Source organism: Tursiops truncatus, chromosome 12 (genome assembly GCF_011762595.2).
Source record: "Tursiops truncatus isolate mTurTru1 chromosome 12, mTurTru1.mat.Y, whole genome shotgun sequence".
Classification (NCBI taxonomy): Eukaryota; Metazoa; Chordata; class Mammalia; order Artiodactyla; family Delphinidae; genus Tursiops; species Tursiops truncatus.
The window spans coordinates 81,797,215-81,824,814 of record NC_047045.1 but is presented as its reverse complement, the minus strand read 5'-3'; the positions used below and the strand labels follow the sequence as shown (position 1 = coordinate 81,824,814).

General features: G+C 57.0%; 2 protein-coding genes across 6 annotated transcripts in view; both read right to left on the bottom strand.

Annotated features, from left to right (window-relative positions):
* Nucleotides 1-1,038, bottom strand: part of LOC101317913 (solute carrier family 22 member 1) — a 33,485-nt gene extending 32,447 nt beyond the window's left edge. For all 5 annotated transcript variants that reach the window (XM_033867937.1, XM_033867938.1, XM_073789804.1 and 2 more), the window contains exon 1: nt 147-1,038. In XM_033867937.1, coding sequence (XP_033723828.1) covers nt 147-557 — 411 coding nt within the window. In that variant the 5' untranslated portion in view covers nt 558-1,038. The remainder of the gene's footprint in view (nt 1-146) is intronic.
* A 9,092-nt stretch (nt 1,039-10,130) lies between these two features.
* Nucleotides 10,131-27,600, bottom strand: part of IGF2R (insulin like growth factor 2 receptor) — a 109,861-nt gene continuing 92,391 nt past the window's right edge. The window contains exons 37-48 of the mRNA XM_033867936.2: nt 26,162-26,323; nt 24,839-25,046; nt 24,363-24,509; nt 22,875-23,109; nt 22,034-22,170; nt 19,711-19,825; nt 18,838-18,984; nt 18,084-18,271; nt 14,325-14,511; nt 13,694-13,846; nt 12,653-12,722; nt 10,131-11,937 (exon numbers count right to left, since the gene is read on the bottom strand). Coding sequence (XP_033723827.1) covers nt 11,539-11,937; nt 12,653-12,722; nt 13,694-13,846; nt 14,325-14,511; nt 18,084-18,271; nt 18,838-18,984; nt 19,711-19,825; nt 22,034-22,170; nt 22,875-23,109; nt 24,363-24,509; nt 24,839-25,046; nt 26,162-26,323 — 2,148 coding nt within the window. The 3' untranslated portion in view covers nt 10,131-11,538. The remainder of the gene's footprint in view (nt 11,938-12,652; nt 12,723-13,693; nt 13,847-14,324; nt 14,512-18,083; nt 18,272-18,837; nt 18,985-19,710; nt 19,826-22,033; nt 22,171-22,874; nt 23,110-24,362; nt 24,510-24,838; nt 25,047-26,161; nt 26,324-27,600) is intronic.

Genomic DNA, 27,600 nt, shown 5'->3' with positions numbered 1-27,600 from the left:
CCTGGAGCCTGCTGATGCTACAGTTCAGGGAACACAGCCCCGCTCCCTCTTTCCTGCCGTGAAGCTGAACCTTGTAGTCTTCGTCATCTATTTCCTCCCTGGCCCTGAAACCCACAGGCTCGGCCCAGCGCAGGGCCTGCGCGTACCTCGGTCACGACGGAGGAGCCGGGCGTGTCGTACACCCAGCCGTGCCGACAGGGGCCCAGAGGCAGGAGGCTGCTGTTGGCGGCCAGGCCGGCCAGCGGGTCCACGCAGCCGAGGGCGCTCTGGTTCCAGTCCACCTCATAGCGGCGGCACTGGCGGGGGAAGGCCTGGCCCTCGGGCCCGGGGCCCGGCACCGTGTAGTTGAGCTCCTCGGCCAGGCTCCAGCCGCATCGACGGCTCAGCTCGGGCACCCCGGGGCTCCGGCAGCGGTGGTCCGGGGTGAAGGCCAGGAAGACGATGCCCACGTAGATGGGGGCGAAGGCGGCAGAGAGCAGGCATAGCGCCAGGAAGGCTTGCTTCTGGAACCAGCCAAACTCCCCGACCTGCTCCAGAGCGTCGTCCACGGTGAGCATGGCTGGAGCACCACCCTCATGGCTCTGACCGGACCTCTTCGGCCGCAGGGCCCAGGGTCAGGGTCTCATGTAGGTTTCTGTGCAGTGGGCTGGTCTGAAATCAACTTGCTGTCTAAGCGTAACAGCCCTGGAAGCCAACCAACTGGAAATAATCTTTCACCCTGCGGTACAGGTTTCAGGCAAGGGCGGGAGGATGACGGGCCAAATTGTTTGCTGGGCCAGGGAGTCCCCTGGGCTGAGGGCCTAATTCTGTCGAGTTGGAGTTCACAGAGCAAGAGCAGTGAGCAAGGGCGCCGCGAGCCTCCCCGCACTCTCTTCCAAAGGGATTACCTACTTTAAAACTCTTTATCACCGAGATAAACCAAAGACAGCAGCTGGCCACCGGGCACAGCTACAGGACCTACTACTTGTGATTGGCATCTGATGCAGGGTAGAGTGAGGGTCTGGCTGGGGTGATGGGAGAGCCAAGCCCTCCAGACAGACCCGTCTCCCTACCTCCTTGTCCCAGCGTAGGACGACCGTGTTCTCTGGGACCCACGTGGGACTTCACCCAGCTTCACTGCGTCCCCAGGCAGGCTCCCGGCTGCTGGACTGCACCCTGAATCTCCAGGAAAGAGGGTCAACGGGGCCGTCTGGGCACAGACCTCCATGGCCCCGGCCAGAGGTGCTGATAGAAGACCTCAAAGAGCCCCAGGCAGAAAACACCTCCCCCTCCCCCCCAGCTCAGCCCGGACCTTCAGGCCAGGTCCCTCCCTGTGCACACAGGAGGGACAGATAACAGATGCAGGGGCTGCCCGTGCACCGTCTCGTTCCTGGGACTCCCGCCTCTTCACTCCGTGGACAATGGGAGCTGGCCACCAGCTGGCCTGGTAATACAGCCCGCCTCAGGGAGCTGCAGCTCTGCAAACCACCCCCCCTCACCTGGACTGAGCGCTCACTGCTGGGGAGGGAAGGAAGAGTGCTGGGGGCAAACCTCCCCAAGGCAGGGCCTCGGCACGCCCAGGCCAGGTGCTGAGTTAGATAATAGAAACTATATCTTGGTCTCCCCCCACCCGCCCTGTTCCTGGCACGGGGCCCCTGAAACCCTTGACATTTCCTAGCCATAGGAGTGTCTTCCGCTCAGCGAGGTGGCCCCAGGTGTGCTCCTGGATGGCTCCTGGCCACAGGAAAGACCAAGCCGTGGTTAGAGACTTGGAACTTCCAGCCCTGCCCCCATTCTCTTGAGCGGGGAGAAGGGCTGAAACTGGGGTTTGTGCTGACGACATGAGAAGTGTCCATTAGAATCTCAGTAACCAGGGTTCGGAGCGAACACACCCACACACCCCAGCCCCACGGGGACAGCAACTCCTGCACTGGGAGCCTCCCCGACCTCTCCTGTGTATCTCCTCTTGCGGCTGTCCTCTGATCCTTCACCACATCCTCTAATAAACTGGTGACCAAATCCATGTTTCCCTGTCTTCTCTGAGCCGCTCTAGCAAATCACTTGAATCCAAAGGGGGAAGAGGTCATGGGACCCTGATTTACGGCTAAGTCGGACAGACGTGTGGGTAACCTGGGCACCTAACAGTGATTGGCATCTGAGGTGCAGGGGCAGTGTCATGGGTCCGAGCCCTTAACCTGCAGGGTTTGACGCTCTCTCCAGGTAGATGGCGTCAGAATTGGGCTATACTGTGGGACACTCAGCTGGTATTGCAGAGAAGTGCTTGGCGTGGGGCAAACACCCCACATTTGGTGACCAAAACAGAGAAGGAGGAGGCGCTAGGGGCAAGCCCAGATCTGCAGGTGAAAACCCGGCCACCAGGGCTCCCGAGGTTCAGGTGACCCTCACAGTGGCGTGATTCCACCACGACCGGGCTGACTTTCCAGAAGGGCTGTGGGAGAACGGGCCTGCCTGCCACCCTGCGATCCCGGCCCTGGAGCTCCTGACCTGCCGCCACTGGGCATCCCCCGCCCCCCGGGCTGTGCTGCAGTGGGGCGGGGACGGGGTGGGCCGCCGCTGCCCCGCCACCGAACCCCAGGGTCGCTGTTTCCCTCTCCGTGCTGTCAGGAGGGGACCGTCCTGGTGGAGCAGACCTCTCCTCTCAGCCCCTGACCCCGGCACCTTCTTCCAAAGCAGCACCGCTCAGTAAGGCCATTAGGGGACAGGTGTTAACTACACCAAGAAGCACGGAAACGGCCAGAAGCGTGGGAGCAGCACGGGAGGCCGCCGTGAGGCTCCAGCCTGGCCATCAAAGGCCCAGCCTTTCTTAGGGGCACGGACTGTCCCTCACACCCCAGGCTCCTCCCCAAAGCCGGCGGCCAGCTCCGACGGTTCTGCTCTGCCTGCACCCAAGCCACTGACACAGAAGGCTGCCAGGAAGGATGTTCCCACCCAGGCCTCAACCAGAGGACAAAGCAGAGGCGTCCTCGGCCTCCACCTTGTCCTCCAGGGACCGGGGCTGTCCTCCCCATGGCCTGCATCTGCCTCCGCTGCCCATGACAGTCTTCCTGTCCTCACCTGTCCCAGGACACAGGCAGCAGGGCATTATTAAATCCCTACTTACCCTCCCCACCTCCAGAGCTCAGAGGGCCGGGTGCGCACAGACACCACCACTGAGGCTGGGGTTCCTGGGACGTGGGCTAGCCCACGAGTGCAGGCAGGAGCCGGTTCGGTTCTATTCCTGATGAGGATCCAACATTCCAGGGCGGGCTAGCCTCGAGACACTGTGTGGAAGCCTTGTCCAAGGGAAGCCGCTCAGCCCTCAACTACCCACCGCCCTGTCCCCACAAAGGGACCCACTCACTCCCCCACTGCACAAAGTAGAGTGCCTACTGTCTGCCAGGCTCTGCTCTGGGCACTGAGAACGCAGCAGTGAACGAAGAAACAAACACCTCAGAGCACAGGTCTGTACTCAGCAAGGGACATGCTAGACTGTATCATAGTAGGTGGGAAGAGCGACGGAGAAGGTCTTAAGCAGGAAGGTGCGGGCTGTGACCGCAGAACCAGCGGTCAGGGATGGCCTCTCAGGGGTGATGTGAGCCTTGAGGGAGGGAGGAGGGCAAGCCCTGTGGATGGAGGAAGAGTGTTCCAGAGAGAGGGGCCGGCAAGAGCAGGGGCCCAGCGGGCTTAGCGAGGAGGCCAGCAGGACTGCCGGAGAGCCAGCGTAGGGAGCAAAAGGACGGACGCCGGAGGGGCCATGGGCCAGGGCACAGGGCTCTGCAGGCCCCGCCGGGACTGGGGCTTTACCCTGTGGGCCCCCGGAGACAGTCTGAGCCTGAGCAAGAGGCCGGGATGGAAAGAAGCAAACTCAGGATATGACTGAACAGCCCTGGACGAGACGTAAATGAACACGTGCGCCCAGCTCCCCATAGAGCTTCATTTCGGCACATGGAAATTTCAGTTTCATCCAATTCTCATGTGTCACGTAATATTCTTCTTCTTTTAATTTTTTTCGACCATTTAAAAACATAAACCCCATGCTTAGCTTGTGGGCCGAACCAACTCAGGTGGGACACAGCAGATGGACTTAAAGCTCAGGCCTTGGGTCGGGGTGAGCTGTTGTTATGACAGCAGGGGAGGGAGTCCGATGACTCCTCTTGGCTGTGCACAAATGCACAACTTCCCCCTCTTGGATGACATGCATTTCCCAGACTGGTCTCTGGTGAAAATCCAAAACAGAAAAAAGGAAGAGACAGTTAAGGGAATTCCCTGGCAGTCCAGTGGTTAGGACTCCTTGATTCCATTGCAGGGGGCATGGGTTCAATCCCTGGTCAGGGAACTAAGATCCCGCGTGCCATGGGGCCAAAAAAAAAAAAAAAATTAAATTAAATTTAAAAAAGAAAAGACAGTTAAAGGAAGAGACTCAGGACCATGGGACTCAGAAACCTCTATTTTGCTCACAACTGCCAAGCTCCACTGTGCCCAGCAGATAGAAAGCATTCAAGAAACAGTTCTTACATTTATGACTGGATCTAATTTTACGGGTGTGCCAGCACTGTGTGTGTATGTGTGTACACACGTAGGGGTGCCCCTAAGGGGTGTTCAGAGGTTCCCAGAAGCCTGGCCTGAAAAGCATCTGTGTTCCCCACCTCCTGAGTGGACTGTAGCTTCTGTTCCCAGTTAGGGGTTGAACTGTGCTCTCCCTCACCCCAAACTCACATGCTGAAGCCCTAACCCCAGTACTTCAGAATTTGGAAACAGGGTCTTTAAAGAGGTAATCAAGTTAAAATGAGGTCAGTAGGTTGCGCCCTAAACTTATACATAGAGTTTCTTATTTATATACAGGAGATTAGGACACAGACACACACAGAGGGCAGGGCGACCATGTGAATACCCGGAGGAAGGCGGCCGTCTGCAAGCCAAGGAGAGAGGCCTCAGGAGGAACCAGCCCTGCCACCACCTTGACCTCAGACTTCCAGCCTCCAGGACTGTGAGAAAATTAATTTCTGTTGTTGAAGCCCCAGTCTGTGGGCCCTTCTCTGCCACCAAGAACAACGCTGATGCACTGAGGGCGGACCAAGCACCAGCTGTTACTTCTCAGTCTCCATGCTAACCCGGTAAAGCAGGAAGCACTCTCTGCTCACCTGAGAAGCCAAGCTAAGTAACTAACTTGCAGGAGCTACTTGGATGCAATGCCAACGCCAAGCCTGACCCCTCCCTTCACAACCAAACCACCGGCCTCCTCCAGCCTCATTCCCACCCGTGAACTGGCCTCTGAGGGGCTACTATACACAGGCAGTTAAGGGCGCAAATCCTGAGCCAGAAACACTTGGTTCAAATGCCATCTCCGTCGTTCACCAGCTGTGACCTTAGACTGCCTAACCCTCAGGGCCTCAGTTTTCCATCTGCAAAATGGGGTATCAGGAGTATCCACTCCACAGGGTTGCCATGAGGTGAGGACTAGATGAGTTGGTATCTGTCAACTGCCTGGCACACAGTTAAAGGTGTATCCGTACCAGCTACCACCCCAGGGCCCTGCACCTGTGGGCACGACTGTAACCTGCATCGTGACTCAGGAGGTGTGCTAGCATCTCTCATGGTACCTGGCCTGAAAGACTTTCAGGACTGTCTGCATGGATCTTCTGCATAGTGTTTTCAGGAAATTCCAGGAAAGGCAACTGGCGTGGGCCATGATGGGCATGAAAAGTAGGGAAAGGTCACGTAGGGCAGCCTGGCCTAGGGGCCAGTGCCCGGCACAGCCATGGGGTCTCCCTCCACGAGTCTCATCACTGCCCAGCCGCTCTGGGAGGCTGTGAGCTCCTGGAGGCCAGAGGCTGGGCCTCTGATCTCTGGATTAGTTCCTGTAGCAAAGCACCATGGGCTGGGTGGCTTAAGCAACGGAAATACATGGCCTCACAGATCTGGGTGCCAGAAGTCCAGAATTCAGGTGTCAGCAGGGTTGGCTGCTACTGAGGGCCGAGCGAAGGCTGTCCCAGGCCTCCGTCCTTGCCCCGTGGCTGGCGGGCTCCTCCCTATCTCCTCACACCTCTTCCCCCGGTGCCGTCTGTCCCCGTGTCCAAATTTCTCCTTTTTATAAGAACACAGCCCTAGTGGGTTAGGACTGACCCCACTGACCTCACTTGATCACCCCAGTAAAGACCCTGTCTCCATGTCACATTCAGAGGTACTGGGGTTAGTACTTCAACATGTGGGTTTTGGGGAGACGAGATTCAACCCGTAACAACGTCTATACCCCAGTATTCAAATGAGGGGAAATAGATGAAGGATGGGGTCAGAGCACCATTTCAGTGGTTCCAGTACAGTGGTCCATTGGTATCCACAGGAGGCTGGTGCCAGGGACCCCCACGTGTCCTGAAATCCGGGGGTGCTCAAGCCCAGAGTCACCCTCCTCCACACTCACAGCTCCGCACCCACGGATTTGGCCAACCACAGAGCGTGTGGTACTGTGGTATCTACTGAAAAAAGCTCGCGTCTAAGTGGACCCGTGCAGTTCAAACCCGTGTTGCTCAAGGGTCAACTGTACTTCAAGATCAGGGCTCAGGGTCAACTTCTTGGGGAACTTGACCCCAAGGAGAAAGAAGTACTGGGGGGACACAAATGGCGGGGGCAAGGGTGGGGGAGGCAGCAGAGGCTTCCTCTGGGGAGGGCAGGTCTGAGGTAGTGGGTGCCCACTTGGCCTTGTGGTCGTTAATCAGCAGCGGTGTGTTCTCGAACAGACAACCCACGACCCTGCTCCTTGGGACTGTCCAGAGAACGACAAAGCCATGCCCATGGTGACAGCACCGTCAGTGGGCTGTCCACGCCCCACCAGGTCCCCCAAGGGGACACGGGCCAGCATCCAGGGACTGCCGCGTGCCGCTCCCCTGCTCGGAGACTCACCGGCCACGTTTCCTACTGTAATTTCGCCCAGCAGTGTCTCCTTCTAGACTCTCTGGGAAGCCTCATAGCAAGAACAGGCATTTACCTTGCATTCAGCATTTTCCAAACTTCCTTGCGCAGAAGTCGTTTCCAATTTTTGCAGAACATCTGTCACAATCACACAAAACAAGTGTTCCGTGGGGCGCACTTCGGGAAATGCCACTACACGACAATCCGTCTGCATGCCAACGCGATCTTCTAGTTCAGGTGTGGTTTCATTCATCCTGAGCCCCTCGCCTCTTGCCCTGTGCTTCTAGAACGAGTCCCAAAGCCATGAGGTGGGCAGAGCAGGACAGGCCTCGTCCCAGCGGCAGGGTGGGCGAGGGCGTCCCTGAGGGGAGAGTGACCATCAGGCGTGTCAGAGCGCGTCAGGATGAGGAGGGTGACCTCACGTGTCAAGGTCACCAAAGTCAAAGGCTGAGGAACTTTCCAGACTGAGGGAAACTCGAGAGAGACAGGGCAACTGAATTGGACAGGATTCTGAATGGGGTCCTCTTAGTGAAAACGGTGTTGCCATGACAACTGGCAGGACCACGTGGGTGTTCTGGGTCCAGAGAGTGCATTGTGCTCATGGGGGGTGACATCCTGAGGGGCCTGGGATGACAAGGCACCAGGGGCAGCTCACTCTCGCAGTTGCGGGAAAAAAGTTCTTTGTCCTTATGTTCCAATTCTCTGTGTTTTGTCAACCTTTTTTTAAAATTTGAAGCCAAGGGTCACAGGGTCTGCCTGGGACCTGACCCTCTACGCACGCACCCCATGGGACCCAGCGCCCACGTCACTTCCCTGCTCTGGTGGAATGAGCCTTGCTCCCCGGGCCGCTTTCTCCAGGACGGCGCTGAGAGCAGGCTGCCGAGTGACCTGCACTGTCACCCTGTCCAGGGGCGACGGCCAACAAGACCCCACTCAGCTGTGCTCTCCTCTGACTCCGCGAGTATCAGAGTAACAGTATGAACTTCACTGAATTTGATTCACAAACTGGTCAAAACAAAATAGAGTAAGAGGAGGGCTTCCCTGGTGGCGCAGTGGCTGGGAGTCCGCCTGCCAATGCAGGGGACGCGGGTTCGTGCCCCGGTCCGGGAAGATCCCACATGCCGCAGAGCAGCTGGGCCCGTGAGCCATGGCCGCTGAGCCTGCACATCCAGAGCCTGTGCTCCGCAATGGGAGAGGCCACAACAGTGAGAGGCCCGTGTACTGCAAAAAAAACAAACAACCAAACAAAAAAAAAAAAACAAACAAAAAAAAACCAAAATAGAATAAGAGGTGGGCTTCCCTGGTGGCGCAGTGGTTGAGAGTCCGCCTGCCGATGCAGGGGACGTGGGTTCGTGCCCCGGTCCGGGAAGATCCCACATGCTGCGGAGTGGCTGGGCCCGTGAGCCATGGCCGCTGAGCCTGCGCGTCCGGAGCCTGTGCTCCGCAACGGGAGAGGCCACGACAGTGAGAGGCCCGCGTACCACAAAAAAACAAAAAACAAAAAACAAAATAGAGTAAGAGGGAAAGAAACATGAGTAGCTAATAATTCGCCGCCTACCTTTGGCCTTTCCCTCTACCTTTAGAGGAGACACTGCATTTCCCCCAGGGTGGTACTGACAGCGACTTCCATGGGACTCTCCAAGTTCCAGGACTGTTCCAGCCTTACCTTTGCAGCGCCTGCAGCGCCTCCAGCCTCTCCGTCCCCGAGCACACGGCTGCTTGTCTCCGGGCCCACCCCAGCCCAGAGAGGAGCTGCAGGACCACCCGGCCAGGCCACCCCACCCGGGCTTTGTGCAGCAGGCCACCCCGGGTGCCCGTCCTTCCAGGGGGCACAGCACGCTCAGCTTCCCTTGAGAGACGCCGGCCCCACATCAGCCACGTTCATTTGGGGAAATAAGTCGTGTCGTGACGTCAGAGTCGCGGGGATTCTCCAAAGCTGGTGAGGGGGGTTTTATCAATCTAAGCTGGCCAGTACCTTCCGCTCCCGAGGCACACCATCCCCTCGTGACCTCTGGAAGGGAGCTAAGACCTCCACGCCCACTTCTTGAACTGGTACAAAGGGACCAAAGAATTCCTTCTGAATGCCCGGGTGGCAGTCAGCCCCCCTAAAGGAATCGTCGGACGATCAGCCTATGTCAGAGGTTGGTGGAGAAATGGACTCAGCTGCGTTTAGAATGTTCTTGGCGGGAGCCGCGTTCCCACTCTCCCGTGGATTTCCTGGGCCCAGGGTTTGCCTACACCGTCCTGACCCTCCACTTATCCCATTCCTCCGCCATTAAATGGACAGTCTCAAAAAAGCAGCGGGGCTTAAAGAATTTGGTTAAAAGGAAACTAACTGGGATCTTAAAAGATTCTAATTCCTATTTGCTGTCAGGGAGCGTTTTCCTGAACTACCTGTGACCACAGCTGGCACGGGCTGTTAGTCTGTTTGCAGGAGCTCAAGAAAAGAGCCTGAGCGAAAGCTTCACGCACACGGCCACTTCCCCATCCCTCTGCGGCCGGCACAAGCTGGGCACCAGCGCAGGTGGCCCGAGGTGCAGACGGAGAACTCCCCCACCATCAAGTTCACCAACAGGGCCAGTGAGCACCTGCAAGTGCCCCGCCTCCGGAAGAGAGGCGAGTGGCTTAGAGAACAGCCCCCTGGGCAGTGTCCAAGGACCAGCAACTCTGGGGTCACAATGTAAACCTTGATAAGACCCCAGAGTGCCTGTCTCAGGAGTGACATTGTAAAATCCTTAAACATAAAAAAAAAAAAGTCACCCCAATTGGAAATAATCAGAAAATGAGGAGGGAAGGATGCTAACGCGGAGAAGTCTAGTCTGACACTGTAGTAACTCCCTGTCGCGTCTGCTTTCACATTAATATCTAAGCAGCTCTCATCACTAGTCAGTAATTTCAGATGGAAACCCGATTTGTGCAAGAGAAGCCCTCCTGCCCCCATGTTGGCTCGGGCTGCGCACCAGGATGCCTCTGGTAGTATAGGATCTGCACACACGGTGGCTGTTTTGGTAACAATACCCTTTCTCGGAAGGAGGAAGAATCAGGCGTGGATGAAGCTGACAGAAGCCCTGGGGGCCTCGGGTGAGCACCTACACGCAGGGAGACTCCAGAGAGAAAGCTGATGTGCTGCACGTGAAGGGTCGGCTGCCATCCGGACGTGTAACAGGAGGCACAGAGAGGGCACTGGGCTTGGCAACTGACCAGGCAGCTTTTCACTCCCGTGGGGAAAAAGCAGGAACACCCGGTTAATAATTTATCTTTTATTCAAATTGTTGAATACTTCATATTACAGTAAATTTGATTGAAAAAAAATGAGGAAAGAAATCAACTTTTAAAAATACACTCATGTTGAAATCAAATAAGCCATCAGCCAAACGGAGTACAAAGCAAGGAGCCCTTAGGCTGGTTTGCTTTCCAGGATATGAATACCACTGAGTCTATATACAGTTCTATAATGCAAGAAAGGTCATTCATTAAACACTTCAAGAAAGGAGCCGACAGCCGGGAAGGACAGTGGTCTCGCCCTCCCGTCCTGCAGACTGAGAGGCCGGCCTTGGCCGCCCCCCTCCCCACCCCCCACCGAGCAGGAATCCAGGTGCAACGCTAGGAGCGAGAATCTGGCCCACTGGCTTTCATGCAATTTCCGTGAGTCACACACTGTGCAAATTAAGGCTTCTTATAGGTCGAATGGTTGATAAACACTTTCTTCTTAAAAAAAAAAAATAAGCACAGTAAAGGTGGTATCATGTGAACCTGAAGAGGTGAGACCTACACCCCCAAGTCCGGAAAAAAGTCTGACATCTCAACTCCATTCTCTCTCTCTCACACACATATACACACACACACACACACGCACGCACGCACAAATCAATCTTTGGGTGGGTTGTCTGACTTCACCAGCTGGCGAAAGAAATACTGATAACTGTGCTCTGTGCACCTAGGATTGAAGACGTCATGCAAAAAGCTGCAGCCATTACTGACCAGAGGCAAACAGCAGGCAGACCCTCCAGAGCCCAGGCACTAGGGACCCACACGTGTGTGTGTGCGCGCACGCACACACGCGCCCTTACGAGACAGAAGCAAAAGGGAAAAGAGACAGAACGGCGGAGTCTAACTTAGAGGACGTGTCGTGGAGCAGTTCAAAACCTCGTATGAAACCACCCGAGCGCCCCAGCAGCCTCCCCGCTAAGGGACAGACAGATAGATTACCCCCTGCCGGCAGGAAAAAACTGTTGTTGTTATTGTGTTTTTCCTTTTTCGCAAACCTGAGTAATTGTCAAAGTCAATAAATAGGAGGAGAGAATTAAATGCTAAAATATAATGATCAAATACCCTACAGGGCCTAAAGCAGCACGGGTTTTCCGCAAACGCAGCCCTCTGTTCCCAGACGCGTCTGGCCCGGGCGCAGTAGGAAGCGCCCGGCGGCCACGTTCTATGCGAGGACTTGGGACTGAACACGGGCCCCGGCGCCGCCCTCTGGCAGCTGGAGCGATGCCCCATCCCGGTGACCACCTCCTCACCCTCTCCCCCATCAGCAAAACTCTTCCCTTTTGAAACAGTTTTTGTTAAAGGCAAAAATGACAGAAGCATCACGGAGTCAAAAGTCTCATTTGGTTGGAGGTGCCGGCGGAGGCGCCGAGCGCGCCCCGCAGTCTAGATGTGCAGGAGGTCCTCGTCGCTGTCGTCGTGGAAGGAGCTCACGGCCTTCTGCGCGGCCCGGGGCCTCCCCCTCCTGGCCTGCTCCCCACTCATCAGCCCCACCCGGTCGTCCGCTCGCTCCCGAAGTGCCTTCCTGGGCGGGGGCCTCAGTGGCTGCACGCCCTCCACCCCGGTCCCTCTGCCCAGGTGCACTTTCACCTCCGGGATGGTCAGCACCTCATCCTCGCTGTCTTGGTCGTCCCCGTGCAGGGAGGTGAGGGCTTCGGCTTTCACGGACTTGGTAGTGATGTGACCGTTTTCCTGCCCCTCCTTCCCGGGCCTCGGTGACGGCAGCTGGATCTCTTCCATCAGCCACTCAGTTTCGTTCTCGTCCGCCTCTTCCTCCTTGTTCACCTGCCGGGACACAGCAGAGACCGTGGGTCCGCCTGAGACCTCGTCAGCCTCCTCTGCCCCCCTCCCTCCATGACCCACCCGGAGTCGGGGACCTCTTCCCAGCCCACCACAGCCATCACGGTCCCATGTTCCTCCTCAGGGAGAAGCGGAGGGCTGGCGACTGCCAGCTCCTGCTGAGACCCAACCAAGGCAGATGGTGTCAGGAGGCAAGAAGGCGGCCAGCGACAAGGCGGCAGTGCTGGGGGACGGAGCCCCTCTGCTCCAGGTGCCCTCGGGCAGCAGGGAGAGGGGCCGCGCGCGGGACACGTGGATGACTGTAGTTGAGGGAAGCCTTTCAGAAAGCAGTTGGCAGTACAGTCAAGAGCCGTGAGTGCATTCAGGCACTCTGGCCTAAATTTCTAGACACTTATCCTAAGGAAGCCATCTAAATGCCAGAGGCACAGGAATTTTCATTACCATCTTTTTTTGTAGAATAGCCAAAAAAGTAGAAGTAAGCTAATACTGAACACTGTAAGAAATTAGCTGCAACCACGACAAAAACTTGAAGGAAAAAGAACAAAAAGTGTGTTCGGGTTAAGAGCAGAGGGACATTTTCCCTCTGTCCATTTCAAACTTCCCGCGATGTCAGTTTCCTTGTAGTCACTGACCAACAGCGTGACAACGGTTCGAGCGCGCGCCTGCATGCTGAGTCACCCAGACCTCAGCAGGGAACTACCTTTGAGTATTTGTAGGACACGTTTGCGCTTCTTCGACAGCAGCTGGTGAGCTTGCTCATCACCGTCTCCCTGAAAGGAGACCCAAGTTACTCCAGGCTGGAGCCGCGCCCCCCTCCGGCTCCCGAGTGCCTGCTACCGGGAGGCTGCACCCCCAAGAGCACGCGATCCCTCAACCCACGACAGCAGGGCTGTAAACCAGCTCAGCAAGAAGGACGCTTTACAATCAGACGGACGCGGGTCCAAATCCTGCTCCCCGTTTTCATGGTGTAAGAAGGGCCAGAGTGAGTGAGCCAGCATTTGTCCTTCTGCTTTTTCACGTCAATACGATGACCCACACCTTCCCGCCACCCCAGGGCTGCACTGAGATTACTGGGCCGACGGACGAATGCAGGGCCGGCTCCCACCCAGACCTCCTGCCCCAATCCTGCGTCCCGCTGACAGCCTTTCAGGGTCGGGATGGCTGCGGTCAGCACTCCCCGACCCTCTCTCGCTTGCCTCTGGCTCCTCGGGCAGGTGAGAGAGGCAACAGGGAGCCCCAGAGCTGGACCATCCCTGCGCTCTGGACAGGGCTGACTACACACAGAGCCCTGGGCCTCATTCGTGTGTGACATGAAATCTGCTGGACGGTCGTGCTGCCTGTGAGTGACAAGACCTTTCACAAGCAAAGAGGAGCCCATAGAGAAGGTGTCACAGCCAGTCCCTAACAAATGCTCCCCTTTTAAAGGGCAGACAAGCCAGCTGATCAGAAGGAAGTCAGCTCGTGACAGGTGTTTAACTCTGTCCATCTGTGGACACGTGCAGAGAGCCACATCCTGGGAACAGGTGGGCCAGGCCAAGGCCCGCAGAGCATCTGCCACGTGACCTGACAGGATCCACAGCCCTGGTCAGACAGGACACATCGTCACAAGGATGCAGACGTTTACAAAACACAGCTTTGGGGACCGCTTCCACACTCTGGCTGCTGACGGGCTCAAAAAAAGGAGCCCAGATATCGACTCTGAACCACTGGCCCGTCCCCCGGCCCACTCCCCTCTCCTTACCGTCGCTCCTTCTTATGGAGCAGCAGGGCGAGCAGGCAGCCAGTGAGCGCCACCAGCAGCAGGCTGAGGACGGCCCCGACGGCCTGGCTCCGCTCCGAGAGCCCCTTGCGCTCCTGCGCGTCGTCCCCGGCGCTCTCACTGTCGAAGTCCACCCTGCGGGGAGGCCACAACACTCAGCCACCGCCACCGCCAGTGCCTAGCGAGGCCCAGCTCAGGCGGAGGCCCTGCCTTTGCAGCCCCGCACAGTGAGACGGGATCCGCCAGAGGTGGAGGTCAACAGCGGACAAACCCCTCTGATGATGAGACCAAGGCAAGAGGACTAGGAAAGGCGACCCCCCAGCCACACGACCCTCGTCACTAAGGGAACAAGAAACGCCGAGCTTTGGGCAACACGCCTCCCCACGGCCTCTCTGATCCCTCTGCAAGGCCCCGAGAGCACAGAGGCGCTTCTGGAGCAAAGACTCAGGGACACGCTGGCCGCCCTCGTCTCCCGGGAACACGGCTCTCTTCTCTGGGAGGAAACAGTGATCACAGCCCAGGTAATAGCTTCTCCCTCTCAACAACTCACCTTGGGACACAGCCTCAATGCTCCTGGAGTTAAGGGAACACCGTGGGGCAGGACCCCACTTACCCCAGAGGACACACGGCAGAGGTGTACCAGGAGAAGAGGTACTGGCAGTCGGCGGTCTCGTGGCTGAACTCGGGGATCCCGTCCTTCACCAAGGGGTCACAGTGGAAGAAGATGGTGGAGGAGACAGATTTCGTCTTGTCTTTTCCACACTTGGAGGAAGAGGCAAACACCACATCCAGATCGCCATCTGTCAACAAGGCAGGCGCACACACAAGCACAGCACCGTTACCATTGGTGTCTCAGTAGTGGGCCAAGTTTACCTTTTCATAGCCTGTAAAAAGTTTGCAGAGACTTAAAATCAAATGTAAGGGTCCTTCGTCAAATGTCCCAGATGAGCTCTCACAGACTGCTCAACACACATTATGGGGCCCCTGCCCTAGGTCAGAATGTGGGAAAGACTTGAACCTTGCCCAAAAAGAGGTCTGGCCTTTGTCCTCCACTAACAATATGACCTGGAGGGGGGGCTGCCTACACGGTATCAGTGCACCTGGAGACCGAGGTTGACCAACCAACCAACCAACCAACCAGCCAGCCAGTCAGCCAACCAACCCACCAGTCAACCAACAAATCAGTTAACCAGCCAACCAACCAGCCAGTCAACCAACCAACCAACCAGCCATCCAACCTACCAACCGAGTGATCAATCAGTCAAGCCTACGTAATGAAGCCCCAATAAAACCTCTGGACACTGAGGGATGGGTGGGCTTCCCTGGTCAGCTCCTGAGCTCTTGTGTGTGCGTTGCCACGTTTATGCTGAGAACATAACACGTCCTGATTCCACAGGGAGAAGACACCAGAAGCCTCTGGCTCCCTCCCAGACCGCACCCTACACACTCCTCCCACTGGCTGACTTGACTCTACGTCCTTTCATTGTAATAAACTGTACGCACGACTAAAACAGCTCTTGGTTCTGAGCATCCGTCTAGTGAATTATCCAATCTGAGGTGGAGATGGAGCCCCCTGAACTTGCAGCTGGCGTCACAAGTGAGAGGAGCTTGTGTGGACTCTGCCTTGTGTGGACAGCTTTGTGGTTGGAGACTCAAAATCCTCACGACCGGCCACCACTGGGGCACCAGGGAGTGCAGCGTGTGCAGCAACACGCTCGGAGGGCGGCCGAGACCCGGCCCCGCGGGCTGGGCTCGGGAACGCCCCGCGTGTCCTTACGCATAACTGTCTGAGCCATGACCCGAGTGGGCTGTCCCCCAGGCTGGAACGAGGGCACAAACTGTTGAGCCAGTGAGGGGCCGAGGTGGCAGCTCTGAATCTCAGCCAGAGACGGGCTTTGCGGCTTCCCACTCTTGCCCACTCGGATGCATGCAGACTCGTGAAGGGCGTTAAACTGCATTCTTCCTGAAATGTGGACGAAGGCTTAAAACTAAACCTACTTCCTAGCGCTGGGGAATGAAGGCAGTGAAAACGTCGGAAATGATTTCGTTAACCAATAAATAAACGTGCGCACACAAGTGTGTGTGTACATACAGACGCACGCACACCCTGAAGCTGGGGGGCCGCAGGAGGCCAACTAGACTAGACGCAGGCCTTACGGACGCGAAGGTTCTCACTCTAGTGGCTGGGCCCCTGACCTGGGCTGTGGCGTGGAGCCTGACCACTGCTGCAGGCACACCCGCAGCTGCGCCCCTGGGTGTGAGAAGGGAGCACGTCGCTGGGACAGGCAGCAGGAGAAGGATAGGGCAGGCGGAGGCAGTCCAGCGGGAAGGCCCGTGCAGTGGCAGCGTGGGACCTGCAGGGGCTCGTGAGTAACCTGATGGCTGGGTCTGGGTGCATTTGCAGGACCAGCTGCTAAGAAAACGGGAGTCTGTCAAAATCTTCCAGGCTGTGTTCAAAACAGCTTGGACTTTCCTTCTCTGCAGAGCAGTGGCCTTGGAGGCGTTTAAAGCAGCCCTTCAGTCAGTCAACAAACATTTACCAAGCACTTACTACAGGGCCAGGCCCTGAGGACAGCACCTCAAGAGAGGGCCCAACGCCACTGCACGACTCCAGCATCTGACCCAGAATCACCGGAAGAGAACAGGGGACCAGCGGGCTGACCCTATGACAGGGAATCACGGAAGCGAGCCAGACTGACCTGGCAGGTCTCTGCCCGGCCCCTGGTGGGCGCTGTCAAGTGCAGCGACCAGCTCGGTACCTGAGCACGGAAACTCCCTCTTCTAGGCTACACCTACTCAGGGAGCAGCTGCTCCCCCCTCCTCGCCGGGAATCTCTCTCTCAGCAGCCCTTTGAGGTCGAAGTCAGCTGGTTTTGTAAACACATTTAATTGTTTAAAAAGCGAGTTCATTCACCTCGTTCAAAAATCACATCATGGGGCTTCCCTGGTGGCGCAGTGGTTGACAGTCCGCCTACCAATGCAAGGGACATGGGTTCGAGCCCTGGTCTGGGAGGATCCCACATGCCACGGAGCAACTGGGCCCGTGAGCCACAACTACTGAGCCTGTGCATCTGGAGCCTGTGCTCTGCAACAAGAGAGGCTGCGATAGTGAGAGGCCCGCACACCGCGATGAAGAGTGGCCCCCGTTCGCCACAACTAGAGAAAGCCCATGCACAGAAACGAAGACCCAACATAGCCATAAATAAATTAATTAATTAATTAAAAAAAAAAACCAAATCATGAAATGGTATATAGTGAAAGACTAGCTGTTTAAAACAAAAGCACATGAGCTGCCTCCTGGAAATATTCTTTCAAGGTCAAGAAGGAATTAGGAAAGAAGCAAGTGAGGGCAATTAAGAGGTACAAACTTCCAGGCGCAAAATAAATGAATCATGGGTATGAAGTGTAGAGTGTGGGGAATATGGTCAATAATTACGTAATATCTTCGTGTGGTGACACATGGTAACTAGACTTAGCGTGGTGACATTTTGAAATAGCGTTGTAGGTCAACTGTACTTCAAAAACAAACAAACTCACAGAAAAAGAGATTAGATTTGTGGTTACCGGGGGAAGAGGCTGTGGGGAGAGGAAACTGGATGAAGGTGGTCAAAAGGTACAAACTTCTAATTATAAATTAGTAACAGGGATATCATACGCTACATGCTGAACATAATTAGCCCTGCTGTGTGTTATATTTGAAAGTCACTAGGGGTGTGAATCCTAAGAGTTCTCATCACAAGAAAAAAAAAATTTGTTTTTCTCTTTAATTTTGTGTCCACATGAGATGACAGATGTTCATTAAACTTCCGGTCATCATTTCATGATGTATGTAAGTCAAATCATGATGCTGCGCCCCTTAAACTTATACAGTGCTGTATGTCAACTGTATTTCAACAAAGCTGGAAGGGAACAAAAGGAACGAAGGAGAAGCTCCCTCAGCGCAGCGGCGCGCCCTCCCCTCCACACCCACCCAAACACCTGGGTCAGGCCTCTCTTTTCTTCTCATCCTTCTGACAAACACGAAACCTCTCACCCTTCTACAGTAACATCTGAAGTTTCAAAATAAAGATGTATTGTGACAAAAACTAAGCCAAAGGGAATTCCGGACGTGGCCACGCACGCCCACCTCACCACCTCTGCTTTAGACCAGGTTTTGCTTGTTTGCTTAGGAGGTGAATCTTCCCTACAGTGAACCGCTCGGGTCTGACACACGCTGCTCAGTCCGCTATGACAGCGCGTGTCAAGACACAGGATCGGACCCGGGGCTTTTGTGCTAAAACTGATCTGACGTTTCACCCGCAGGGCGTTTGTTCATGAAAATGTGTTACAGATCCTCCAAGGAAGTTAAACGTGGCACATGGATGGAGAGTTACCTTGAACGTAGTATTTGGTTTTGTCAGAAGTCCCAACTTTCCTACTGAAGTGCTGGTCGTTGGGCTTCACCTGACAGATGTTGGCCCCGGAGCATGCGGGGTTCGTGGAGCTCGTGATGGAGGACAGCTGGATCTCGTACAGGTACTTGTCCCCATTCGTTCTCATGTCCCCAGAGGCGCTGAATCGCCTAAAGAGACAGTAAAGGTCGGGGGACTCCAACGGTCCTTCAAGAGAGCCCTTTGTCACGTGGACCCAAAGCCCAGGTACGGGGCAGGGCTGCAGGATACTGCCGAGGGCACCTGCCGTCTCTCCGTCCTACTGCCCACCCCTCCGTGCTCTGAGCTTCACTGTGCTGTTCAGGTGCTGTGCCCCGCACCATGCCCGCTTCCCCCTGCCCAGGCACAGCCCCGGACCCCCAGACCCACCCAGTGACACCGCTGAGCAACTGACTTTTTAATCCACAAACTAGTAAGCCCAGAAGTTCCTCATCAAAAATTGTTTCAGAAGGTTCCAGCTCCAACCCCTGGGCGAGGGAGGAGGGGCGACTTTATTTTTACGCTCAAGAGAACTCAGCACCTTTGGTGTCACACTCAGTAGCTGGGCAGTGCTTGCCCTCTGCTTGAGCGAAATATGACGACTACCTGGAAACAGTAACTAAAACACACAAACACTTGGGCCTCTTTATGTCGCGGCCCTCGGCCGGGGAGAGATCTGAATACATGGCAGCGCCCGGAAGGAAAGTGCTCCACTGACTTGAAATAAATGTCCCCGAGGCTGAAGCTCCTGCCGTTGGCCGGGTTGGTGATGGTCCCGTTCACCATCTGCACCTCCTGCGGCTTCACGGCGCAGGCTGCGCGCGAGTCCCAGCTGAAGTGGTAGGCGCAGCTGTCCACGTCGAACCTGCAGGCGGCACACAGACCACGGTCACGGCCACCCTCCCAAACCAGAGGACGCCGCCGAGCTAGGAGGGCGACGCACGATCAGGAAGATGCCCACCCGGCGTACCTGCCACGTGGAAAAGCAGGCAAGCGCTTACGTGGATTCTTAAAATTTAGAAACTGTGCAACGTCTGAAAGCTGGGAAGATTTGCTCCTGGATTTTTGAATATTTGCTTTACGAGCACCTCACGCTCTCCAACTGACTGAATCCTTTGACAACGCCTGGGTCTCCCCTTTCCCAAGCCCAGTTTCTGGAAGGAATCGGTCGGTTCACAAACACAGCAGCTCACACGCTCCCTCTGCTGGCCAAACGGTGCCGCCCCCAGCCCCAGACACGGAGCTGCCCAGACATTTCCAGGATAGTCCAAGAGCAAGCATCCCAGGTGCCGCCGTGCCGGCCGCGGGTCCCAGACAGGCTGCTTGAACAGCTGGCCTTGGGTGGCACCCATCAATGCCCTTTTGGTTACACTGTGACATTCAAAGCCGGAAGCCGGTGAAATCCTGCTTTGCCTGTCGCAGCCCCCATCCAGGGAACCCTCCCTGTGCGGGGCAGCCCCGGCTCCACCAGGCCGCGGGTCTCAGCGGCCGGTGTCCCTCGCCGCCCCCAAGGGGAAACCACGGGGAGAAATTCCGACGGGATCCCGGCACACCCTGCGCACAGCTTCCCTGGGGGACCCCCTCCCCTCACCTTGTGAACGAAGGCCGGCCCACTGTCTTCGCACAGGTCAGCTCGATGACGGCGGATGCCGTCTTATTGTCACCACACTGATGGCCTTTTGAGTAAGTCACGATGACTCTGTCATCTGAAACACAAACGACAGAACTGACGCTATTTCCAGGGCATCGCCGGAGCCCCAGTGTCAGAAGCGAGTCCTGTACCACGAACAAACATCAGTGCCTCTGGAGACTCATTACGCGGGTCATCAGCACCGCCAGGCCTGGCGACCACGCCCGACCCGCGTCGCTGCCCGCACAGCAAGAGGAGACCGGGGCTCAGACCCCAGCCGACCCCCGCTCGCCGTCTCCTCACCTGTGCGGCCGGGAGACCCCCGCAGCGTGCGGTCCGGGGCCGAGCGGGGAGCGCCCGGTGCACCGTGCACGCGGGGCCCCCGCCGTGCGCAACTTCTGTGCCGTTTTAGGCGCTTCCCCACCCCGAGCCTCCCGGGCAGGACAGGGCAGGCGCCAGACGTCCACCCTCCAGCGTGACACTCCACACACAACAGCTCTGGTTTCCTCAGGCCCCCTGGCTCCACGTGGAGCTCTTTCTGCTTCTGAAGATGACGTGGTCAAAGAAGCAGGGGAAGCCCAGCCTGCAGGGGCCGCGAAAAGCAAGGCCGCGCTTCCAGGGGCACGTCTCACGGGGGCCAGCGACTCTGACCAGCAGCCAAGAGCTGTCCTGGGGGTGCCCGAGGCCAGCCCAGCTCAGCGCACAGATGGTGGCTCTCGGGGCCAGCACGGGGCAGTCCTCCGGCCTGACCCTCACACACCTGACCCATGTCCTTCGAGGCAGGGGATGCGGAGGGGACGGCACCCGCTGCCCAGGTGTTCTCCGGGGCGTGGCCAAGGCACGGGGACCCCTCGACAGGAGGTGAGGCTCACGCTCCCGGACCCACCCAGGCTCAAGGCTGCTCTGGGTGAGTTTGTTTTAAATATTGGGCTTTGGTGAAAATTTTGTTAAGAAAGGGTTTCACAGCTTTGAAGAGAAATTCTTAAACTTCTGGAACGTGGAACCAACAGGTTTAGGTCTTGATGAAGTACCCCTAGCCCCATACTAGATGAACAACATATTCAACCTTCCACACATCCAGTTACCCAACCTGTGAAATGGAGTCTAACACCTACCCGGGCCACTGAGGCCTACACGTGTACACACGCGTAAATCACACACGTACACACACGTATAAAGCCTGGTTGCCAGGAATGTTAATTCCTGGGATAAGAGTCCAACTCTTTGCCCCACAAGGTCACACCCCCCAAATGCTCATGGGGGTCACGGCGACTGGCCTTAGATGGTCGTCCTCTTGGGGCCTAAGGGTAAGACCCCGCCTGGCGCGTCAGGGAACAGGTTTTACTAGCTCATCTTTTCCCGAGGCTTCAACGTTCTAGTTTTTCTCACCTGGCTGTGGGAAACCGAGGGAGAGATGGGTCAAATATCTACATGTGAGGACGAGACAGCAGGGACAGACCCACCTGCAGCCCCATGCCCTTCGTGGCGGCTATGGCCAAGATCTACAACGGAGGGCGAGCCGTGGGCCAGGAGGTCTGGCCACTCCTGCCGGGGGGTGGGGGGTGACTCGCCCCACTTCCAACCTGCAGAGTCGGGGTTTTTCTCAAGGGTGACAGTGGTTCCCCAGAATTCCTTTTCTCCCTGTCAACAGCTGGAGTGGACATAGGCTCCCCGTGTTCTAATCAGGACAGCTCGGGGACCCCCTCCAGCCAGACAGGCACAGTGAGCGTTGTTTCTTCCTCGTCCTCCCAACGCACCTGACTGCTCCTAAACTAAGAAAACCCTGCCTTTTCCTTTTACGCGATGAAAGAATCTTTCAACAACCAACTGCAAGAGGAACCTTCTATTAAAACTACTAAGACAAGCTTCATTTTGTGTTTCCGAATTAAAACATTACGAAAATGTACCCTGAATCGTCTTTACCAGCTTCTCTCACGTCATCGTTCGGCTTCCCCGGACAAACACTTGCATATATACACGGAGGCTGGAGCAGGGACTCAGAGGAACCCTGAACGTTCTGCCCTCCTCCTGAGGACAAATACCTTCCCAAGATCGCCCAGCGCTCTAGACACACAGACTAGGTACCTGCCGTCCCGGAGGATACAGAGCAGTACCTATTCTGATGCTCCGGGAGGTGCCAAGTGCCTGAGAAACAGTTACTGAAAATGACACCTGGAGGCTTCAAACCAAAGCCAGTGCTGACCCTCTGGTCACAGGAAGACACCTCCACATTCCCGAATCTGACACAACACCTGTGACCATGCGACAAGGGTCCAGGCCTTACCTATGACGTCCAGCTTCTGCGTGTGAACGAGCCCCAAGACCTGGACGTCGCCAGAGGGGCTCTTTCTGCAAACGCTGGCTCTTTCAGAGCAGTCCAGGGGCCCTTTGTATATTTTCTGACACAAGTTGATGTAGTACCTGTAAAATGACACAGAGAGAGGCAAGGTCAGTGTCTGTCCTGCACACTCAGGGGCAGCTCCTTCCATTCCTTTCAGAAAAGGTAATCGCTCTGATAGCCAAGGATTTCACAGCACCTCTGGACGCAGCACTGAAACAAGTCTCTGGGTAAAGAAAGGCCAAAGAGCGGCTGCATGCTAAAGAAGCGAGTGTGCCAACCAGGCACGCGGGGTGACCCGAGACCCGGGTGGTTTAGAGTCAGGACAGGCAGTGGCTCAAACCCCGGCAAGTCGTGCCCTCGCTTACGGCTTAGGCCCTCCAGTTCCACGCTCCCCCCTGCCGTGTGGACGGAAGGATCCCGGAGCGCCTGCGGGAAGGCTCTATGCAGGGAGCAGTCAGTGCAGCTAACCCACCGCGGGCCAGCATGGCCTAGGGACTTGGGGTATCAGAGCTGGGACGGTTCACGCGCCCCGACACACACAGCCACGGACGGCTGCCCCTCACAAACATGAACCAAACCGAGACTAATTCCACCAGGCCCACAGCTGACCAGCAGCTTCTCTGGGTTCTGAAGGTTTCTGTCGCCTCTGCTTCCAAACCACCCGCCGCGCACCAGGCCGCCCTGAGCGTCAGAGGAACGAGGCCATCCCGCCTTCAGAGTCTGCGCTCAAGCACCAAGCACCCAGCCCGTCGGCACGCGGCCAAGGTGGGGGGGGGGCACTCACGAGGTCCCGTCATGGACGAAGAACCAGGAGCCGGTGAGGGAGGACAGCAGCCGCAGGTCGTAGGTCCTGTGTTTCTGGATGAACTTGCACTCCATCTTCTTCGGGGGGCAGATGACTTTGGTTTTCCACTCAAACGTCACCTCGCACCCACGGATTTCACTGAAGACCTGTGGCCGTCCCACATCGGCATCTTCGTCGCACTTGAAGATAATCGCGGACGTCCGGTGGCTGTTGGCTGGGGCAGCACACGGGGACCAGTCAGACCCGGCCTGTCCCTTGCTCGTCCTTAGGCTCCTCCCCGCCTCCGCTGCGCTGGCCCTTAGGAACCCTGTGCATCCCTGGCCGCTCCCCACGCAGCCCCGGCCAGGTCTCGTTGTGTTCCATTCATGTATCTCAACCCTAGATAGACTAAGTTCCCTCGGGGCACAGTATCTCCTTTTGCACTCATTAAGCTCACAGCGATAGCGCGGTGCCTTGCAGACAGGTATTCAGTGTTCGATTAATGTATGAATGACAATAAAAAATGAAAACAGGGGCTTCCCTGGTGGCGCAGCAGTTGGGAGTCCACCTGCCAATGCAGGGGACACGGGTTCGTGCCCCAGTCCGGGAAGATCCCACATGCCACGGAGCGGCTGGGCCCGTGAGCCATGGCCGCTGAGCCTGCGCGTCAACGGGAGAGGCCACAACAGTGAGAGGCCCGCGTACCGCAAAAAAAAAAAAAAAAAAAAAAAAGGAAACAGTAACAATGAGGTACCTGTAATTCATTACCTAAAAATGCGTCATCCGACAGACCAGGAGAAAGGTCCTGACCTAATAAGCCTCCACAGAGAGCTACAGTTGTCCCTTGTAAACTTACCGTTCCTGACTCCTTAATTTGTATCATTTTGCTCCCTGATGACTTACAAACACTAAACAACTTCTCGTGCATTTATCCCATCGCCATCCTTGGGAACTCGCATCAGTCTGCGCCACGTGTGTTACTAGGACTCCCTCGTGTGCCGGTTCTCCACGCGGCAGCAGCAAGTTTGCTGGACCTGGCTGGCCGTGACCCCCGCCCCAGCCCAGCCCAGCCCAGCCCCCCACAGAGCAGACGGTCAACCTACGAGCCCCTGCAGGCCTGATCACCCCACCGCCACCCTGCAGACCCGGGACAGTAGCAATTCTGCTGAGAGTGAACATGAATCACTGGTGCTGAAAACTGGTGTGTGGACACAAGTCCCTCGAGCCGGGGAGTGGGCAAGCTGACCACCTCGAACCTGCCCCTCACCTGGCCCCGCCGCGGTGCACGTTCACGGTTACGCAATACGCCCCACGGAACAATTAAAGACGACTTTTCTTTATGGAAAAGAGCCCTGGCTAGAAGATTATATGCAACAGAATCACTGCCGTTTACTTGGACGTCCAGAAGGATCTGAGCACAAAGCAGGCCTCCAACGGGTACAAGGCTACCTCACTGGCCTGGCTGGGACCCGGCGCTCTCCCACTTACAGTGTCTGCAGAAGCCCCACTCGTGGTCTCTGTCGTAGTTTGCGGTGGTCGCACACCAGAGCCTGGCCCTGCCCTCCAGAACACACTCCTCGTAGCTCTTCCCATTGAACACGAAGGGGAACACACACGGGTCGCCTTCTTCAGTTTCTGGAAAGAGAAGAAGCCTGCGTAACCCTGATTATCAGCACCACGTTGGCTGTGCCTTACCAGGCGCCGTCACCTCAAACAAGGATTCCCCGTAGAAACGGTCACCCTCAGCCAACGTGGGGACGCCAGGCCTCCCGGCCACAACGTGACAAGCAGTTCGAGGGCCTGAGAGCTCACACCTAGGGCTGTTAGGATGGGTCGTCCCATGGTCTGAGCCAAGGTCCCAGTGCTCGCAGCACCTACAGCATCATTCCTCAGTTCTCTCCTCCTGCCAGGTCTACTTTCATGTTTCCTGGAAACGTAAAATGCACCCCCCTGCAAAGATTTACCTGGAGGACAATTATCTCCGTTGGCGTAACTTAAAATGACAGCTTCGTCCTGGTGCCTGTAATCCAGTCTCATCGACGCCAGCCTCCCGAAAGACACCCCCTTGCTCCCGGAGAGCAGACAGACGCTTCCGTCCTTGCAGCCTCCTTGGTCCAGGCCCGCAGCCGCGGTGCACACCCCGACGCTGTAGGTGCGCGAGTCTCGGGTCACCTGGAGAGATATCACCCCGCGGCTGTGAGGGGTCTCCAGGTGCAGGGGGCCAGCGCTGCGGGAGGCGGGCGTGTGCTGGCAAGTGGCGGCTGGGTCCGCAGGCTGTGCCCGGGCGCCTTGGCGCTCACCTCTTCCTCTGGGGCCCTGACCCCCTCCAGAGGGCGATGCCCTGTCCACTCTCTGGGCGCCTTCCACACCGAGGCCCTGCCCTCCGGTGGCAGCCCTGCTGGCCGTGCTCCCGCGGGCCCGTGGGGGGCGGCAGCTGCGAGACCCCAGCCAGTTTGCCCCCCCTTCCCGAAGCCCGCGTGTCCCGCCTGTAACCTGGGAGCGCCGAGGACTCAGAGCTGAGCGCAGAGTGGCCGCAGCCTGACCGAAGGTGCCTCCCTTGCCGCCCAGCCTCTGCAGGCTGCACCTGCTGCGCACCTGTCAGGAGGGCCTGCACCCAGGCATGGTCTCTGTTACAGCAGCCAGGCCGCTGGCACGTAGGCACGCAACTCGGAGCTCACCGCTCACCAGCTGCCGTCCCCTGGGAGGCAGGGGATCTCGCGGGCTCGGTCCACGGCCATATGACTTAGCAATGCCTACATCACAGGGACGTAGGCCACGGCCCCAGACACGGAACGAACAGTCCACAGCGCTCAGGCCGGGACCGGACCAGCCCCCTACACACCCAAACGTGTTCGAGTCGGGGGGCCCACGGCTCCCTCCCCCCGGCACCTCTGTGGTCACGCTGGAGACAGAGGGGGTCCACGTGGCCTCTGCCGGCCTCGCCCCTTACAGGCACATGGTCACACACGTGTCCACACGCGGTCACACACAAGCGGCCACCTGCTCTCCATCTGTGACATGAAGAGCCCCCCTGCCCCCTCACCAGGCCGCGGAACCCTCCAAAACAAAGAATCGCTCTGACCGCGACGCTCGTCTCAGGTGTGTGCCGCGACTGGTTTGCACACCGTCCGAGCCCCACCCGGGACAGAGTAAGGCCACCCCCGGCCACGCACTGCCTCGTGGCCACATGTCCTCCAATGATCACACGTGCCACGCTGCGAAATGCAAGCGAGCGTCAGAACCCAGGCGGCGGCCCCGAGATAGCGGCGCCGGGGGAGCAGCGCTACCTTGAAGGTGCTCTTGGAGAGGGTGGACAGGTTGAAGCTGTAGTGCAGCTGCTCGTCCGTCAGGGAGCAGCCCTCTGCCTTCACCTCGTCAGGACACACCAGCGGGGTCTCCCACTCGAACACGAAGTCGCAATCGCTGGTCCTCAGCAGCTTCGGAGTCCCCTGTTTTAAGGAAGGGCTCGGGCTTGAACCCACGCGGGTTAATAAGCACAGCGTCCTCCCTGTTCCCCCGCCAAGTGCCAGAGACACCTGCCCGGGGGCTGCGGGCTCCTGCGCTGCCTCCAGACCGCCAGGGGCTCGGGGTGACCCACGGTGGCCTCTCTCCAAGAGGAGGGAGCCATCGCCCTTGCCAGCGGCAAGGAAGCAGCACTGCCCTCCAGCACTGCGAGGCAGCCCTGCCCACGCCCCAGCTCCTCGCTGCCCCTAGGCTGTGGCCCTGCACCTAGAGAGGGACAGCGTCTCAATGCTCCACGCTGCCAGCTCAAAGGCAGAAAGGGAGGGATCTTTAAACGTCGTGACAGAGAAGTGTGTGAAACCAAGACCCTCCCGCTGCAAAGGACGGAGGCAGGCGATTCTGTATGCATCTCTGCTCCACCGTCTCTGGAAGCTGAGGGTGTTTACAGTAAGGTAGAGAAGTGACCTAGCAAGACATTCCACAGGCCAAGTATCATAAATAAATATAAATCAAGGTGCTTTCTCCCTCCCTCATTCAGCAACAGCCACAAAAACAGACGAGGAATTTCATTTTTAGCTGTAGCTGAAAATCTGTTTTTCTATAAATGTAAGTGAATAAAATACCTCCACTAAAGATAAGAGACAAGGAAATAAAATCTCCTTGAAAATCTTTCCAAACTTGACTGCACATGCAGCGTGAGATACCGTTTCTAAAACCCCAAATTACTGATCACTCTTAGCGCACCGCTGCTCCGAGACCAGCGCAAGTCCAGGGTTACCTGCGGACGTGTGTCCAGACGCCCCCACTTGCAGAGACAAGGGAGCCGACGGTCACGGCTTCCCTCGCCTTGATCACTCAGGATTATCCTCACACCCAACAGTCTCTGAACAGGGAAAGGTCTGTCTGGGAGCTGTGGGGCTCTATATGCAGAGGCCCCAGAAAGCAATGGTTTGTTTCTCCCCCTTCTCTCAATGGCGGTACTGTCTGTCCCTCCTCAGCAGGCTGCTGCCGGGCCACTTCCTGCCACTGTCCAGTCACCCATCTGTGGCAGCCACAGCCCCCCTCCCTCACAAACCTGCTACAGGCCGGGGAATCAGAATGTCATCTTACTGAGATTCTGTGTTACAGAACCACGATCTTTATTTGCACTCCTTCAGCCACAAGAGCCTTAGAATTCATCACCAGGCAGTTCAGGATATGCGTTTCTTACACACACACACACACACACACACACACACGCACGCACACGGTCCTGTAATCAAGT